The 19,740-nt window shown below is 35.2% G+C and overlaps 1 protein-coding gene across 1 annotated transcript in view; it reads left to right on the top strand.

The window, feature by feature from the left end:
• Positions 1-871: 871 nt before the first annotated feature.
• LOC131550760 (myosin-16-like) overlaps positions 872-19,740 on the top strand; it is a 62,743-nt gene continuing 43,874 nt past the window's right edge. Inside the window, exons 1-3 of the mRNA XM_058793135.1 lie at positions 872-892; positions 4,984-5,136; positions 10,832-10,981. Of these exons, the coding sequence (XP_058649118.1) occupies positions 872-892; positions 4,984-5,136; positions 10,832-10,981 (324 nt within the window). The remainder of the gene's footprint in view (positions 893-4,983; positions 5,137-10,831; positions 10,982-19,740) is intronic.

Here is a 19,740-nt window from a genome sequence, read left to right as displayed (position 1 = left end):
GCTGTAATACATCACACTAATCTTACCTCAGCGCTCACACTGAACTCTTGACCTGCTTCAGTGTCATAAATATTTATTATATATCCACACTCTACATATATATGGAGGAAATATTTCTCAGGGTAGGTCTGTTTCTGAAAGTCATCTATTTCTGCATGACCACATAGAGTCTCAGCTACAAGAAAACCACCCAGGAAAAGTACACAGTTAACTTATACTAAAAACAACACATGACAGCATGCCCTAAAAGGAATCTGCCAACAAAATGTAAAAATTTAAAACACAAAAGATTCAATGAAACAGCAAAAATGGAAACAATTTTTTTGACTAATAATAACAATCATTTAGGGATTGCATAAAATAACAATATATACAATGTATGTGACTACACTGTAAAAAAAAAAAAAAAAGAAAAGTTGTTGCCAACTTAAAATTTTAAGGCAACCAGTTTCAGCAGATTTTTGAGTTTGCTCAACTTATTTTTGTGGGAGATTCTCAAATTTTTGTTGTATAAACTTAAAACGACAAGTTGAGAAAACTCAAATATCTGCTGAAGCTTTTTTTTTTACAGTGTACTTGCCCCCAATGTAGCAATCTACTCTTCGTGGCTTTTTGACAATTTCAACTATTAAAAACACAATTCACGAAACACTCATTGCATAAAATATCTTTTTTTTTAAACAATTTAATTAACAGATTACATTAAATAATAATATATGAAATGTATTTAAGTACATATTACAACTTGCCCCGCCACAACATTCATGAAAGAATACCCTAATCCTGAGAACACGGTTTAGATTCTGAGTTCAAATCTTCATTTTTGAGCGTTTAATTATTTTGATTTTGACAGCTACATGGTGAAAATATAATGACGCTGGAGAAGCTCAGCGTATGTGCAAAACCTCACAGAGACTGAGATATGGACCTTGTGACAACTTGCCCCAGTCTCCCCTATATACTGTACATGTCTATACAAGCTTGTGATGGGATGGTCCATTAGGATGAAGAAACCTGGACTGTTTTGGGTTTCTTTTGAAGTGCTTTATTATTTGTGGTTATTTTGACAGTTACAGTTACAGATACAGTTTGAACTATTAATTTAAGATTCCTTCTGAGAGAATTATGATGATTCCACATGGATGACAGGACTAGTTTGGACATCAGTCATGATCGGCTGGATCTGATGAGCATGTGTCATCAGATCAGTGATTATTTAGTGCTGATGTTTGGCTCGAGTGAAGATGATCAAGTCATTGAGTATCGGACCACATGGAGCTCATATTTTCCGTTGGAAGCATTAGTAACTCCTCAGGCCATTTCTCTCTGTTGTGTTCTTGAAAGGCTGAAGATCTTGCCTGACATTTTTCCATGTCTAAGGTAAATATTGTTTGGTGCCAGATGAGCCTTTCTCATCGGATCTCATAAACCCATGGCATTTTTAACTTTGGAAAGGAGCGTCAGCACTGAGGCTCATCATACACTCTCATGAACAACAACAATGATCAAAAAAACAAACAAACAAAAAAACCCTGACATTTATTACAGCTGAATAAGAAACTGTGGTCTTAATGGTGATTGGATTTTCTGTAAAAATAACTGGTATTTCAAAACTCTGCAAATATCATTTTCTTATACATACAAAAACATGTATAATTTCTGCATAGAACAAGGAAACCTATTTTCCAATGAGTTAAGAAAAAATATGTATGTACTATGCACAATATTATATTTTGCTGATATTTTTCAAATAATTTTGACCGATAGCCGATGCCGATATACAGTATATTTCCCTTTGTTTTGAAACAACACCAAGTCTCTCTTTTGCGGAAATTCTAAACCAATTATGGTCCCACTTTATATTAAGTAGCCTTAACTACTATGTACTTACATTTAAATTAATCATTTGGTACAATGCGCTTATTGTGTTCATACATGTTGTTACATTGTACTTATATTATTAATAATACCTTTATGTAATTAATTTCTGTAATTACATTTATAATTACACTGTTGAAGCATATTAAAAAATGCAAAGTCGGCAACACCAAAGCTCCAAAAGTATCAAAGAAATTTATTTTAAAAAATGTGCATAGTGTGTTACGTTTCGAGCATGCAGGCTCTTCATCAGACAGATTATTATATAATTACACTGTTGACCCATCCCTTACACCTTAACCCACCCTTAAATACTACTTAACCTGTCCTTAACCTTACCCATATCCCACCTTAATAGCAGCAAAACTGTTTTGAAATACAACAGGAACACAATAAGTACATTGTACTTATTTTTTTATGTAAGTACATAGTAGTTAAGACCACCTAATATAAAGTGTGACCCAAATTATTTTTAATTTTGGTTAGTTTTGAGGAAAAACGTTTATTTGTTACACTGTAAAAAAAAAAAAAAAGAGTTTTCTCAACTAATTTTTGAGAACTGAAGCACTGTAAAAATAAAAAGTTTTTTTTTTTTACAGTGTAGAATAAACTTTAGTAAAGTTATTTTTTTTAATGAGAGTACATTTAAAGCCTTAAAAATAACTGTAATAAATCAATCTCTGCTGTTTTTTTTTTGTTGTTTTTTTTTCCAGACAGATGCAGTTGAAACTTTTTTTTTAATTATTTGTGGATTTAACATTAATAAATTCTACAATTAATAATTTTACAGTTTCAGAGCTTTTAGAGCTTCTCATATTTAAGTTTTCATAATCCATTTGAAAAAATATATTACATGTTACTGAATAAATCTACGGAGCCCTGCACGTGACATGCAAGAAAAAATAAATAATTAATAATTAAATAATAAATAAATAATTCACGATTTAGCAAATCAAGGGAACGAATTAGAAAATCGTGTGCACAATTTATAAATCGAGGAAACAAAATAGTAAATCGTGCACACGATTTGGCCTACTATTTTTTTTTCCTGCATGTTATGTGTGGAGCTCAGTACAAATCTGTATGTATCGAATTATTTTTACAAGTGTCGTGTTTGTCATTTTTATTCATGTAAGCTATAGCTTCTGACCTTTAAATCAAAACAGAATCTTGATTTTATGACATCGATACTGCTTTATTTACTGACAAACACAAGTATCTTAATGATATTTGTGTATTTTACTTTAATTTCATTACAATTAGGCCAACAACGCCCATAAGTAAATAAAACATTAGGACCCGGGGGATGCTTTAGCCACAACACTAGAAACTGCGTTCTCAAAATAAATGCAGCCATCCAAAACAGTGAATCAAATCATCATTTAGGCCAAAGTTTGCTTCAAGAATGACCACACTTCTGTATGGAGCCCCTTAAGGGACATGGTGGTGGGATTAATTCTGGGGTGGAAGGAAAAAATATTTTTGAATTTTTTTGCGTTCTCTCGCAAAGATATTTGCATTCCCTTGCATTCTCTCGCAAAGATTGCTTTCTCTTGAAAAACCAGTTGAGTTCGGACAAACTCTTTCCTGTTTACTTTACAGCTCATTGTGGTTCATACAGCTCAGTATGTTCACAATGGAATGGTTCATAAAGTTTTATTTTGAACTTGGACTAGTATAAAGAAATACAGTCAGTGCTTTGTTTAAGGCACGTTTTTTGGGGGGACATTCTAAAACGCTTAATGTGGCTTAATGTTTTAAAACAGTGACAATGGAGGACCAAATTCGATAATAATAAATACTAATAAAATTATTAGGCTAATATTAATAACCTTATTAATAATATTACTATTAGCAATAAAGCAGAATAGCTCAAAATATGAATGCACCATAAAAAACGCTTAAGGTAGGCTATATGAAGAAATACGGTGATTTAAAAATATCAAATCTGTTTACAGTTTATATTATGCACAGAAAAGCAGATGAGCCCAGAACAGAACAGCTTGGTTCATAAAACGCTTAATGCGGCCTAATGAAGATGATAAAAAAAAGACCAAATATGCTATATTACATATGTATTAAAATTAATATATACAGTATATATAAATAACTCAACTGGTTTTGCGAGAATGTAAATATCTTTGTGAGAGAACGCAAAAGTTTTACGAGGGAACGCGAAACATTTCAAAAATATTTTACCCCAAATTTTCCCACCACCGTGTCCCTTAAGGGGCTCCATACTTCTGACATGATCTAATCACTATCAAACCCTGAGCACATGTGAGCTATTTGTCAAGGCATAGGCCTATCAGCATATTTTTATTCAAATCGGCCGATGCCGATGTTATACATTTTAAGCCTTTATCGGCCGATTCGGATTACATTCTGATAATACCTTGCTTCCCTATGCTAAATATTACAATACCGTAGCGTATATTTATTCTGAATTAAATATACAATATCTTGTTAGAACGTTTATGCACTACCTATGCACTACCGTTCGTACAGTTTGATAGGCCTATAACTTTTGATAAGATATCTTTGAAAGAAATTCATTCTTTTATTAAGCAAAGATGCATTAAATGGATCAAAAGTGACAGACATAAAGACATTTATAAATATTACTTTTGAACTTTCTATTCATCACAGAATCCTGCAAAATAAATGGTTTCCACAATAATAGGAGACATAAATAATGATAGCTGTTTAGTAATGACAGAGAGAGTGAATCTGTGTGAATCCCTGCTGACAGTGTGTGATTTTTAGTGAGGCGCGTGTGTGTGTACTTGTTTATGCTACATTGTGGGGACTGGCCTGCGGTCCCCACGAGGGGAAAAAAAATATTAAAAATAATAAATGTTGTTTATCTGCAAGAGTAACAATGCAAACAGGTTTTCTGTAAGGGGTAGGTTTAGGGTTAGGGGACATAAAATATCATTTGGTCAGTATAAAAGTAATAGAAGTCTACGGTAAGTCCCCACAATTCACAGAAACAATCATGTGTGTGTGTTTGTGTGGAGGTGGAGAGTGTCAGAGGGAGTCTGATGTTTTCTTTTCGTACTGGAGTTCCTCCCCCTGTGAGCGTGTGTGTGTGTGTGTGTTTAGCACAGCTCAGGTAACAGACGCTTCACTTCCTCTGCGTTCGTGGAGGAGACAGCAGGATGGGAGCCTGAGCCTGTGCTGAGGATGGAGAAGAAAGTGTGTGTGATCCAGACTGACTTCCACCAGTACCGGCCCATCATCATCCACAGTCAACACGTAAGACACAGCATTTTCTACTTTTTGGGTGCTTCTATGGGCCTCATGTTCACATACACACACACACACACACACACACACACCCTGTGTTAGTCACACACACCCTCATGTTCAGCAGTGTTTGAGCTCTGATGAGGGTGTGAGTTTGTAGTTGCTGTATGTGTGTGAAGGATCAGTGTTTATTTTTGAATTTTGGATTGACGGGTGTTAATGTGCAGGTAAATGCAGACACACGTGTGTTCCCCAGGAATGTAAACATATGAACAAAACCACAGTCCCGTCCCACAATTCAAAGGGTCTTCAGCTGGGCTGCCATAGATTTCAATATAATGACAAATGAGAGTGATTTCAGACTGATACTGATACTGATTTTCACATTTTATGCTTAGTTATACACACACACACTCACAAAGTTTGGAGTAATTCACAGTTTCAAGATTCACTGATGTTTTCAAAAGAAGTCTATTCTGCTCACAAAATCTGCATTTATTTGATCAAAAATACAGTAAAAACAGTATATTAAAACTTAATTGCTGTGATCAAAGCTGTATAGCAGCATCATTATAGTCTTCATTGTCACATGATGCTTCAGAAATCATTCTAATATGCTGATTAGCTGCTCAAGAAACATTTAATTTATATGTAAATAGGTTATTTACAAGGTTATATATTTATTAAAATGATTACAAAAAACATTTTGTAATTTTATACTATTTTACAATGAATATTTTATATTTTATAAAATATAAAAGTGTTTATTACACACATATTATAAATTAACATACATGTAGATTAATTAATAATACTATTTCTTTTTCTCTCTTTTTTTTTTTTTTTTGCACCAGTAATTTACTGTCAGAGTTGCGATAGCATCTTTCATTTTGTTTTGGTTTATATCTAGGTCAACTTTTGTCCTGCCAACATGTAAGTGGAGTCAATTTACCAGCATCTGCAGCACAAATGCATTAGGAGCAGCTTTGATGTGCATGGAACATATATCATGCCATATGTGTATGTCCAGGAAATCATGCATAAAACATCTGTTTTTAGATTGCAACATTGTAATCTGAAATATACAATATAACAAGTCTATTTTAACATCAAACATATGGATTTTTGAATATCCATTTCTTTTCTAGAGCGAACACAAATCATTTCTGCCATTGCTGCCCTTGAAAGAGATCTAATAAACATACAGAGAGGATGATGGGTAATTCATAGCTCTTCAGCAAATGTGTAAGAATTCTAATAGTTTTAGTGGGTATATTATGTTACAGGATGAGAATTCAACACCACTGTCTACAATTAAGCAAAATATGTTATTATAATTGTAAATATATGTAAATATGTAGCCTATTAAAATGTTTTTTTGGTCAATTTGAGATTTACAGAGACACAAATGTCACATGCATTCTCATATTGTAAAAATTAATCAGCAATGCTTTTGTGAAATGGTGAAATTGCTACAGCTGTTAAAAAGCTTGAAGACCCGTGTGTGTGTATGTGTGTGTCACCTCTGTAGAGCTGGAATGCAGTGTAGGGGAACAAATTTATTTGGAAAACTGCTGCTCATGATCTGGGCCTTGAACAATTGACTGTGAAAGCAGGAATGTGAAAGGCTTTTTTTTTTTTTTTTTTGCCAGAGGGACTGTATTTAACAGAGTATTTAATGCAAATGGAGGCTTATTTCAGGTAGTACATCTCACAAATAATGCAATTTGTGTGTTTTGACAGTCCGGTCTGACGTATATCCTCCTCTCAAGTTGAAACACGAAAACTTCACCACACAAACAGTGTCATTCATGAGGCCTTAAGGGATTTTACATTGTAGCTGTTTGAAGAGCACTCACACCAATCATTTTGCTGACATGCTTGAAAGATTAGGTTTTTAGGTCACAAATTGTAATTGTGCAAGGTTTTATGTTTGGAGTGCATAAAGTCACTAAATGCACTTTGATAAGGTTCAAATGTTCAAATTTCTCTCATTAATAAAATACCTACACATACATCAGATTTTCTCTAGAGATAAGATGCGATTGTTTTTCTTAATGACAGACATTTTCCACAGAAATTTTGGCTCGAGCTTCAGCAGAAATTCTTCCTTTTATTTTTATTTTTTCTAAACAGCTTTTGAATATGTTTTGGAAAATTTGTTCACATCTGGTTTTCCATCCATGAAACTTGAAATCTGTGCTTTGGTGGCAATGCCAGATTTGCTTGTTGAATCTTGTAGCTAAAATAGAGTTGAGAGGGATGATTGACATTACAGTAAAAGCTCTCATAAAGGCACACTTATGATATTCATCAGACTTTGCAGGCAATAAGCTAATGCTGACATGAAAAAGGTGTTGCCAGACATCTGCATCTGCAACTAAACAAATTGTTGTTGAACTCAATGAAATAAGCTCTATATGTACAATACAGGTTCTGAGCTTCCTATATTTTGCATTTGTATAAAAGAGAAAGAATCTGTATATCCACCTTTTGCAAGTAAGCAATTCTGTTAAAGTAGGATAATTAGACAAAGCGCTGAACCAGACTCCAATAAATACGAGACGACTGCTTAATTAAATATTGAATATAAAGCAGTGGAGAAAACACCATAAAACCTCGCAAGGAATCCAACAAAAAAACCTAGTGCACTCAGTAGGTGGCAATAAGGTAGAGTCATAGAATCATTCACTCAACCGAATCGTTCAAAAACACTGATTCATTCAGAAGGAAAGATCACCACAGAGTTGCTCGGAGACGCAGATTGATTACGCTTTGGCTTCGTTTGGAATTATTTTTGCTGGAAGAGCAACAATATCTGTCAATGTTTTGTTTCTAAAATGTAAGTTATTTAATATTAACCTCTTAACTGCTGCATAAAATTAATATTGGAGTACTTTAATAGTGATTTGGCAATATACACAAGCAGCTACTGAATCATATCTGAACTCCTGCTGTTTTGGACCATCTAATGATACAGTACCATAAAACAGCAGATCCCATATAGCTACATAACAATATATCCATTATTTTTACCGTAAGAGTGGGTGCGGCTGTAACTTTAATGTGCGAGACTTCCGGTGTCGTGCTTCCAGTTATTTTACCTACCCTGCAAACAAGCCTGCGGTGGCCCTTTACGGGCCCACTTAGAGCTAGTCTAAGGGCCCCCAGCGGGCTGCCAGTGCAGGGCCCCTGAGAATTTGCTCATTGGCAAAACATTGGCCCCTTAGCGCTGGCCCTCATTTAGCCCCCAGGAAGCCCTCACAAGGTCCACACAATTAATCTACAATACATCTGTTTCACTATCAATACTTCTCAACTACTATAGCTGAAGTCTTTGGGAAAAACAGTTACTATACATCTGAAATGGATAACTAATGTCTGCATTGTTAAAAATGTACAGTAGTCAAAGGGATTTCAAATCAATTTATTAAATACAAAATAGAAAACATTCAGTTCAGGTTAATACAGCTACATATAGGCAAAAATGTAAATACACAAAAGTACAAAAAAACAAACAAACAAACAAAGCAATGTAAGATTGTAGGATTTCGTCATGTGAAAGCTGGTGTGTACAAAAGTCTTATCTGTAGTACATCAATGTCCAAACACTGTCCGTAGCTGAAGTTGGCTGATAGCAAATGAATAATCCAACCTCTTGTAATGAAAACACACCACAGCTCTCAAACACCAGACTCTTCCTAACCAGGAATAGTCAAAATAGTCCAGACTATGGTCTCACGTCGAAAAGAACTTTAAATCCATATTCAAACTGGACCATGATGTGGTCACCAATAAAGAGTCCTTCTAAAATGCATACAAATACATTGTCTTAAACTCTTAGCATCAATCCAAACTTAGGCCATACATACATGTAACATCTCTGCAAAAGACATCAACTCCTTACTTTAGACTGGGCTTGAAATGACATATTTCCCAACCAGGACACAGCACAATGTGTTCAACAGGTGAGCTATGCTGGCTGCTTGCTATTGCTAACTCCCTCTACCACATGGCTTTACTTAAGGAAACCTAAAACACCCTAGCACCCCTAGTGGTAAGGAAGAAAACTGCCCACAAAATTCTTATTAACAGGCTCATGTCTGTTACACCTCAAATATGACCAGCCTGGTCTCACAAAATTCCGTGTAATGACCACGGATTCTTAACCCCCGAATCTGTGGATCCGTGCATGGACCACGGCTGATGACTGTCACTGACTTACATTGGTATCACTTCTGTGAGCCCATCACGGAATTTTCGGCGATTCCGTGATGCCACCACAGATTCGGGGGTTAAGAATCCGTGGTCATTACACGGAATTCTGTGAGATCAGGTTGAATATGACTCATGAGACCCACTTACCGGCAGAGTTTAGCTCCAAGTTTGATCAAACTCACCCACCTGTGATTTTCTAATGATCCTGAAGACATTGATTAGCATGCTCAGGCGTGTTTGATTAAGGTTAGAACTAAACTTTGCAGGAAAGTGGATCTTGTGAGCCAGATTTGAGGATCCCTGGCCTATATGAAACAACAGGTTCTGTCAAGTTGTCTTTTGGTTTGAGCAATTCCAGTTCAGTTGAGTGACTAAAGAATGGCCAGTCAATGTTGTTTGTATTCTCCTAGTTGCATTACAGGGCTGCCTTTACAAAACCTGCGTGGGCCCAAAGGTACAAAAGTTGCTCTGGGCCCGAACTGGGCCATTATGGGATTAATGTGGGCAGTCCCATAGTGTGGGTAGCTCACAGAAGCTGTGGGCCTCGCCTGGGCAAGCCCGAACTGGGCCTGATTAGGTTTGGTGTGGGCTGGCCCTAGCCCACTATGCCCGCAAAAAGCCAGCATAGGCCCCGCAGGAGCATGTTTGCAGGGTATACTGCACAAAAAGACGTATTTTACCTGTTTACTATTACACTGCTTTATATTGAAAACTTTATTAGTTAACATGTTATTCACAATCATTAACAAATGGGTAGTTTTTAGTATTTACTACACTTTTTTCTAGTTATAGAACGGCTAATGAATGAAAAAATTTGTGCATGTGTAATATATACATACATATATACACTGTATATATAATGACAAAAAAAGAATAGCAAATACATAAAAATAGCTTACACCCAAGTTCCAAGTGGGATTAAAAATGTAGTTTTAAAAGCCCTCATCATTCAAATCACATACAGTTATCATTTTTTTTACAATATCTATGACAATATTCATGCAAAAACCTTTAACCTGGCCTTAGAGGTGGACACCGAGTTGCCCCTCCTTCGTGATGTTGCATTTATACTTCACCAGTCAGCATCACTTATGCCAATGTGGTTCTGAATTTGCAAAAAGAAGTCCATATAGGAGTTTCTGCTGTGTCTCGTTGTAATCATGTGCATATTGTGATTCATGATGAATAACATATGATTACTTTAGCAGATAGACTCTCTTCCCTCATATGACTGTTTAATGCAGTCCTATTAATGATTTTTCCTATTGGCTTTTTAACTGAAATTCATTGAAGTACATTGAAGCATAAACCTTGCAGCAGTCTCTCTCTCTGTGTGTGTGTGTGTTTGATCCGGGAGAGTTATTGTAGTGGAAACGTATCAGTGGAAGAAGTAGGGCTTGTTTTGAATTGGGCCAAAAGGCCCCAGAAGCAGGAGGGGCTCCAGACGGCAGTCTGACTGAAGAAACGCTCTTTCTGCGCTGCTCAGGTTCATCCACAGGCAGGGATGAGGGATCGAGAGGAGCTGAAGAAAGCCATCGAGCAGACGGATCGCCTGCTGTCCCGCGTCAGGCAGCTGGAGGCGGAAAACTCAGAGCTGTGCAAGGAGAAACATGACGTTTTCATCCGGATGCGTGCTGTAAGTCTTTCTGCTCACTGGCATTGATGCTGTTGACTTCATGTGCAGGAAATGTCTCTTTACCTGGAAAGATCTGCTGAACCTGAAAGGTTCATTGAATACCGTGTCACATTCAGTGGGGTCCAGATGTTTGAGGGCACTTCTGTTTTGCATTTTTATGCTTAAATGCACATGCTTTTCATTTTAAATAAACTTACAAATATTGCTATAAAATAAGCATGATTACTTACACTAAAAATGATATGATTAGTATCATATTCATTAGGGTTCAATTCTGAGACCACTAATGAAAATGCTTCTCTTTCGCATTATTCTACTTTAATGCACATGCATTTAAATATATTTTTAAAAAATTACAAATTAGTAATATAAATATTACTTAATTGTTAATTGTTTAAGTAAATTGTAAAAATATTATTTTAAATATTAATTATTGAAAATATTATTATAAATTATATTACAGATTACATTAAAATGATTTGATTAGTGTCACATACACTAGTGAAAATGCTTCTGCATTTTTGTACTTGAATGCACATGCTTTTTATTTTAAGTAAATGTTTGTTTATTTCTATATATTTAAAAAATATTCTAAAAATATGATAGATTTCTAAAATATTGTAAAATAATAGTCTTTTTTAAAAAATATTATTATAAAATATATATTACAAATTGTATTAATGGTCTGATTAGTGTGACATACAGCAGGATCCCAGTGTGGGAGCACTAGTGAAAATGCATTTTGCATTTTTCAACCTTAATGCACATGCTTGTCATTGTAAATAAAATGATTTGATGAGTGTAATTTTTCTACATTAATGCATATGCTTTTTATTTTAAATTAAATTAAAATCAATAATTAATTAATTAATTATATAGATATCTTAAAATATTTTTAAAATATTAATATTTTACAAATATGAATTAAATACAGATATTATAAAATATATTACAAATTAAAATACAGTCACATACAGTGGGATCCAAGTGTGAAAGTACTAGTGAAAATGCTCCTGTTTTGCATTATTTTACTTTAATGCAACAGCTTTTAAATTATATTATAGTACTACTTAGTAATATAAATATTATTTTAAACTATATGTTATGAATTATATTATAAATGATCTTATTAGTGACCTTGAAATGCAGAATTAATAATATGAAATAATAATACAATATTTTTTATTTCCATATTGAATATTAATTTGTCATGATGCTTCTTTTTAATTTTTAAAAATTATAAAACTTTATTTTCCATACTTTCAGTGCACTCTCAGAGTTTTGGACTCCGCTGTATATGGTTTTATTACTGCTGTTTCATATTAAGGTAGTTATTATTTATTACTCTGCTGGTAGACAGTTACTGTACGTAATGATATGCTTTCATAGACTGAGTTATTCAGCAAATGTGCAAGATCCGCCTTCCTTCTGTGAACTGATACTCTCTTGGACTGTGTTTATTTGTTGACTGAGCTCTGGCCTAACAATTCACAGAGAAATCTGATTCGGTTTTATTGTGATGGAGAGACGGTTTGGTGTAGTTGTCTCTCTTTACAGCCCACCCATCCTTACACAAGCATGGGAAGTGAGTAGAACTGCAGCATTATTGTCGCCTGCTGGGATGAAATACGGCTCAGTACGAGGCTCTGGGATTGTGGTGATATTGCCAGCGCTTGCAGAAATGCCACGGTGCAGCAGGGCCAAGATAGGGGATTATTTGAACTGATTGCATTAGCAGACACTCTGGTCCAAGCCTCAGTTCTCTCATATTCTTCTCTTTGTTTCTGTAAATCATTGTGCTGTAGCTCAGATGAGTGAACAGGGTTTTTTTTTTTGACATTTTTTATGCAGTGACCTTTTAAGTTTGTAGCTAATCCTGAATATGTTCCAGTAGCAGCTTTTCATTTATAAGATTAAAGTCTACTATAAATTAATAAACGAATAATTAATAATTAGTCAATTATAATCTAAAATATTTGTTAACTTGAGAGACATCGTCATCCTTTGCAGTGCCATCCTTTGCCAAACAAGTTTATTATTTTCTACTGAGTATGAAAGAATAGGTGTCTTCTGACTTTTCTGCACCTCTATCTGGCAATAGAAACATGTGATTTATGAGTGAAATATCTTTGTGCTGCCAGGTCAGAATACACAACATCACTTCCTGGCTCAGGTTAAACAGGATGATGAAACAGACACAGATAGCTTTCATTTTTTACTGTACTTTTGGATAGGTATCAGAAAGGATTCGCATTTTGTCCTGTTCTGTGTGCAGGAATATCAATTCAGCGCAAACAGGACACCACAGAACAAACACGTATCTTATGTCAGGTGTTTATGAATCATGTGTTTGACCCAGTGGTTATTCTGGCTGATCGCGTATATTTCCAATGTGCTTGGAAAATGAGTCTTTTTTCCTGATTCCATCCCCTGTCAGAAAATCTCTCTCCCTGCTGTAATTATAGCAGATCTAGATTTCACACAGCCATAATTCATCCGTCTTCTGCTGCCAGATCACAGCCACTGATTGCTGGGTAAGATGCAGTAGATTAATTGGGTATTATCAGAGAGTATGTTATTTAAAACCACACTTCACATTTTTAACATCACATTGAGGGTGAGCACTGATCTTTTTTTTCCGAAAAACTTCAGCACAGTTAGTTCTAGCTGTGTTTCTTCCACTATGAGATCTGTTAATATCACGATAACTTCCAAATCGAATGCAGATCAAAATAGGTATTTTGTTATTTCCTACCAGCTTCTGACTGTCTCCCTCATTTTTTATTCCCTGTGTTTCTTGTTTTAATTCTATGAATCTATAATAGCAAATTTAGGATTGCGAGTTGTAAACTCAAAATAAACTCAGAATTGTGTAAAAAAAATCTGAATTTCAAGTTTGCAAAAAAAAGTTTGAATTGCGAGAAAGAAGTTAAAATTGCGAGATATAAAGAAAAAGTCAGAATTGCAAAAATGTTAGAACTGCAAGATGAAAAGTCAGAATCCCAAGAAAAATGTCAGAATTGCGATATGTAAACTCAGATTTGTGAATAAAACATTAGAATTGCAAGATGTAAACTCAGAATTGAAAGAAAAGTCAGAACTGCGAGATGTAAACTAATAGTTCAGAGAAAAAAATGTCATTGCGAGAAAAAGTCAGAACTGCGAGATGTAAGCTAATAGTTCTAATACAAGGAGAAATAGCTAATAGTAGGAGAAAAATCGCGAGATGTAAAGAAAAAGGCAGAATAGCACCGAATAGTCGACGATTCGATGCTTCGATAGGAGGAGCCTGATTCGACTCACAGTCGAATATTCGCAGGGTGTTATGATCATGCCATTTTGGCTATATGGGGGTGTTCAATGTCTGATTTCACATAGAACTACCGGTTTTCTCCCAATAAGTTAATATACAGCCAATTACGATAATGTTGTAAATAAGAATCTGAAAGGAAAGAAGCTTTTAATAAATATTTTTAACGTGTGTGAATAAATCCAACCACCCATAATCCGTGACCGACAGAGGAGCATTTTGGCGGCGAGGATTTAAATCTTTAACAAGACCGAGTGAAATACTGGATTTTTTCGATCAGGTAGGGTACAAGTGATTTCAAAACATTTCAGCCGGTTTATATCGTGTAGATGTTATTTATCTATAATAAGATGCATTTGGTTGAGTTGCTCTGCAGTAAAGCGCCTCATTGCGGTGACGGTGATCATCTCTTCAGCGTGCAGCGCGAGCAGGACAAACAACAATGCAGAATATTAATAACTATGACTGGGAGTCTGGGACTGTCATATAGGCTACATAACATTATAATGAGAACACTATTATAATAAAACGCTGTGAATTTTTAGAGTTTAGTTGCCGTGTTTCTGCACGCTGTTGCGTGAAGAACGCGTCCACAAAAGGAGTTCATTCAGAGCCGCGCAGACACGTTCATTTGTGCAGATGACCTATGAGTCGTTATACTAACGTTATGTTTTATAAATAACGAAGATAAAAGATGAGTTAAATCCCATTGATTAAAAACCTGCTATCAAATGCTTCATTCTACTGTCAATATTCAGCACGCGCAGCTCAAATGCAGAACATTAATAACTACTGTCATATAGCCATTTTCTGTTTGACCCGTGGCCTAACCCGTAGTTGGAGAAATGGAGATACACAGTAGGTTATAGCCGAAATCACAGCACAGCTATTGTCATTATCTTATGTGTATATTTGATTTCATCAGACGACGGCTCGATTATCAGGAGTTTTGTGCAGATTAACATCTTGGAAGGGAGAGCTTTTTATGTAGTCTTAAGGGGTCGCGTTTCAATCACTATTTCATATTCATTCCGTTGTCTGACAACAGAAACAGTAAAATATATCAATGAAAACCGTTTTATTGCATCAAAATACAGTGTGTGGGCACAGAGAGACAAACAAATCTAATAATAAATAATAAATGTACATTTTGCATGTTCAGAAGAAGAGCTGCCCTGTCATGTAAAAATGTAAACAGGTTTGTGTAAGTAAATTGCTCAGTACAAAGAAAGAGAAGTAATTGGAACCTGGTATTTCTTTTTTCATGTGTCTATTAGACATGAACAAATTATTTGAAAAACATCTATGACCTTTGAAACATGTCTAGACTTTATGCTCTATGTTGACTATGGTTTCACTAATAATAAACATATATGTAACCCTGGACCACAAAACCAGTCTTAAGTCGCTGAGGTATATTTGTAGCAATAGCCAAAAATACATTGTATAGGTCAAAATTATAGATTTTTCTTTCATGCCAAAAATCATTAGTATATTAGGTAAAGATCATAATCCATGAAGATATTTTGTAAATTTACTACTGTAAATATATCAAAACGTCGTTTTTGATTAGTAATATGCATTGCCAAGAACATCATTTGAACAACTTTAAAGGCGATTTTCTCAATATTTAGATTTTTTTGCACCCTCAGATTCCAGATTTTCAAATATTCCAAATATTGTCTGATCCTAACAAACCATACATCAATGGAAAGATTATTCATTCAGCTTTCAGATGATGTATAATGTAACACTTAAGACTGCTGTTGTGGTCTAGGGTCACATATTGCATAAAGCATCCATATTTGTCCATGCCCATGTTGATTAGAGTATTAAAAACTTGAAAAGTAGTAATTTATGGTACATTTAGAACAAATAAAAATGTGTGATTAAGTTGTGATTAATCACGAGTTAACTCATGACAATCATGCGATTCATCGCGATAAAATATTTTAATCAATCGACAGCCCTAATTTTGCCCCCTGCCCCCAAAACATATGATTCAACTATCAGTCGACTATCGGCAAGATTCGAAAATTTCGATTCGACTATGAAAATCCTTAGTCGGGGACACCCCTAATATGAACTCAGAACTGCGAGGAAAAAAAGTTAGAATTACGAGATGTAAACTCAGAATTGCAAGAAAGAAGTCAAAATTGCGAGATGTAAAGAAAGCAGAATTGCAAGATTAAAACTCAAATTGCAAGTTTGCAAAAAAAGTTTGAATTTGCATAATGTAATCTCAGAACTGTGAAAAAAGTTAGAATTGCAAGATGTAAACTCAGAATGTCAAGAAAAGAGAAAATTGTGAGATGTGAATGAATTGTTCAGAGATATAAACTCAAAATTGTGAAAAAAAAAAAGAGTCAGAATTCAGAGAAAAAAAGTTGCAATAACCTTTTTATTCTGTGGTGGAAACAAGTTTTCATAGTTTCCAATTTAAAATGTTCTCAGCAAAAAGTGAAAGAAAAGTGCTGACTGCACGCTGTTTACCATCTAATGACCGATAATGTGAAATGAAAGTAGAACGATGTTATACCCAACTTGCGCATGTGGAAAAGCTTTAGGTCTGGACGCTGGTGCAGGTCCTGAGGCGCAGGGCTGGATTTGTGAATGAGGCCTGTCCCTGCAAGAGGAAATACACAAACGGCATGTCTGCTCTACACCCTTCTATGACAACGCTTTATACGGCAGTAAAATGCCCATTAACAGTCATTAACTCATCACTTTTGGGCCAAGAATTGAATGAAATAATTGAGAGCAGATTCAGATATGGTAAAATCGTAATAGGCCTGCTAGTGCAAGACATAAACATCTATTTACTAATGTTTTATATTGTGCAGTTAAATGCAAAAATGTTCAAATACTCATGGATTATAGCTAAACTTCTATAGATCAGTGCATTTCATATATCAAATGTTTTCCAGTCTCACAAGCTCATTAAACAGCAGTTTGATATCACAGATGTGCTGTAATCACAGCTGCTCCAGTGTTTCCTATGAGATATAAACTGAGTTATTGGTTAGAGTAATTCTTTGTTTTAACGGGCCACATTTTATCCACACTTTCTAAATATTTACGGCATTTTAGGAGTTTTTCCACACTTAATGATTCTGTTATGTACCGCCACCTAGTCATGAACCTTAAACGCAACAAATATTACTGAGAGGTCAGAAGACTTCTACACACGACTCAGTGTGTTTTCACTAGTTTTCTGAGTGACAACTGCATCATATGAGCAGGTAGCATGTGGTTTAACAGATCTGTGTTTTCTGAAGCCCATATGGTCGAGTCAGAGCATGTTTCTCTAATGCAATCCTAACCATGTGCTCTTGGATTCAGAGAAACTTCTGTCCTCTCAATGAACATCTGAGTTTAGCTCACTTAAGACTGGACGCTGACGTTTGAAAGGTTACAGGAAGTTGAATGAGGGCTGTTATGAAGAACCATTTCTGAAGAAGTGATCTGTTATCTGCAGACATACATGAGTGAAAAAGAGTTTATCCTGTTATGCTTCTCTTGCTCCTGAAAACAACATGCCTTTGAAATGCAGAGGACAAAAGGTTGAGTTTCATGCCATGGATTTAGTTGACATTTTTGTAAATAAAATTAGATTAGAGGTAGATATACGAATCAGTTTTATTACCATTGTGCAGACACGGTACAAGTACAGAGCGAATAACTATTCAAAAGATTTTGTAATGTTTTTCTTCTTTTCTGCTCATCAAGGCTATATTTATTTGATCCAATATATAGTAAAAATTGTGAAATATTATTACAATTTATAGTAGCTGTGTTCTATGAGAATCTATTGTAAAATGTCATGTATTCCTTTGATCAAAGTTGAATATTCAGCATCATTACTCCAGTCTTCAGTGTCACATGATCCTTCAGAAATCATTCTAATATGCTGATTTGCTGCTCAAGAAAATTTTCTGATTATTATCAATGTTGAAGCTGCTTCATTTTTGTGGAAACCGTGATTCATTTTATTTTCAGGATTCTTTGATGAATGAAAAAAGTTCAAAAGGACAGTATTCATTTGAAATAGAAATATATTATAACATAATAATTGTCTTTACCGTCATCTTTGATCCATATAATGCATCCTTGCTGAATAAAAGTAATAATTTATAATAAAAATTAATAATTTTAATTTCTAACAATTTACAATTTTCAAATAATAAAGAAAATTCAGAAACCAAGCTATATTAATATTAATAATAAATAAATGAAATTAATTAAGCTAATAATAATAATTATAATAATGAATACAATTATTAATTTGATTTGGGTGTTTTTACCACCCGTTGGAGCTTCTTCTCAGCAGTTGGCATAGTATAAACATGCATAAGAAAATCTATTGCTATTCATTCATGTGAAAGTGGGAAGCTTATATTGTTTGGGTATAATTTATGGTCATATTTGAAGCAGATTGTGAAGGCGTCACTGTCTGTGTCTGTGCATCATCAGTGTGGGATGATTACCATTCAGTTTCATGAAGAGGCCACCATAATGGTCACCATTATTTAGTGTGAACCTCTGAGCAGTTGAATCTCAGCCAGTGGGCTCCAGGACATAAATCACTGCTATGGTATGTGGTTGAGTGTGCAGTTCACCAAACACATGCTACATACAGCATGTTGATTGCATATGTTGATTTAGTCACACCTGTTGAGATGTAATCAGCGTCTGCCAGTGATGGGTCTTGGTTCACCTGTGGTAGAAATAAATGTTTGATGTCTAAGCACAAAGTGTTTTGTCTGAAAAAATGAATGGCAAACAGATTTTTACATAGATTACAATAATAGCTTTGTTCTTCTGACACTCTCAGACATTTTCCAGACTGTAGGCATGGATTGGTTTTTTAAATAAATGCACGAAACGGACCGCAAATCATCGGCTGCTCCGCGTCTCGTGCAGCACAGAGTTTTAGCTTCATTCTTTTGATTAATGCGGGTGCTGTTGTGACGGCACAAAGACACTCACACAGTCTGTTACTCTACACCTCGACATCTGCGCACCTGTTTCTGTCCGACCGCGGCAGGACTTCAGAAAGACGCCGTCGGTGCTGTGTAGAAACACAGGAGGCGTCCAGCTGTTAGAGGAGGACGAGACGCTGCTCAGAGATGGATGGTGTTTGTCAGGTCGTGTCTGTTGGGCGTTTGCTCTCAGATGAGCGACAGGTAGAAGCTGAGCACGAGGAGCTGGACTGGGATAGTTTCACCACATCCATCCCACTCCATCAGGTACAGCGCGAGTCTGCTATATTGATAATGCATGTGCATGATGATGCCAGTGATGCTTTGATTCCTAGAGAACGTGGACCTGTGTATGTTTACATTCAATTCACCGTTTTGTTGCTTTGGGTGAATGCATCTGGATATATTTTAGTGTCGTAATCAGCATCCTTGCATTGTTTTGATAAATTAGGTCATTTTTAAGTATG

This window comes from Onychostoma macrolepis, chromosome 12, assembly GCF_012432095.1.
Source record: "Onychostoma macrolepis isolate SWU-2019 chromosome 12, ASM1243209v1, whole genome shotgun sequence".
Taxonomy (NCBI): domain Eukaryota; kingdom Metazoa; phylum Chordata; class Actinopteri; order Cypriniformes; family Cyprinidae; genus Onychostoma; species Onychostoma macrolepis.
The sequence above is the reverse complement of the archived record's forward strand: the minus strand, read 5'-3'. Positions and strand labels throughout refer to the sequence as shown.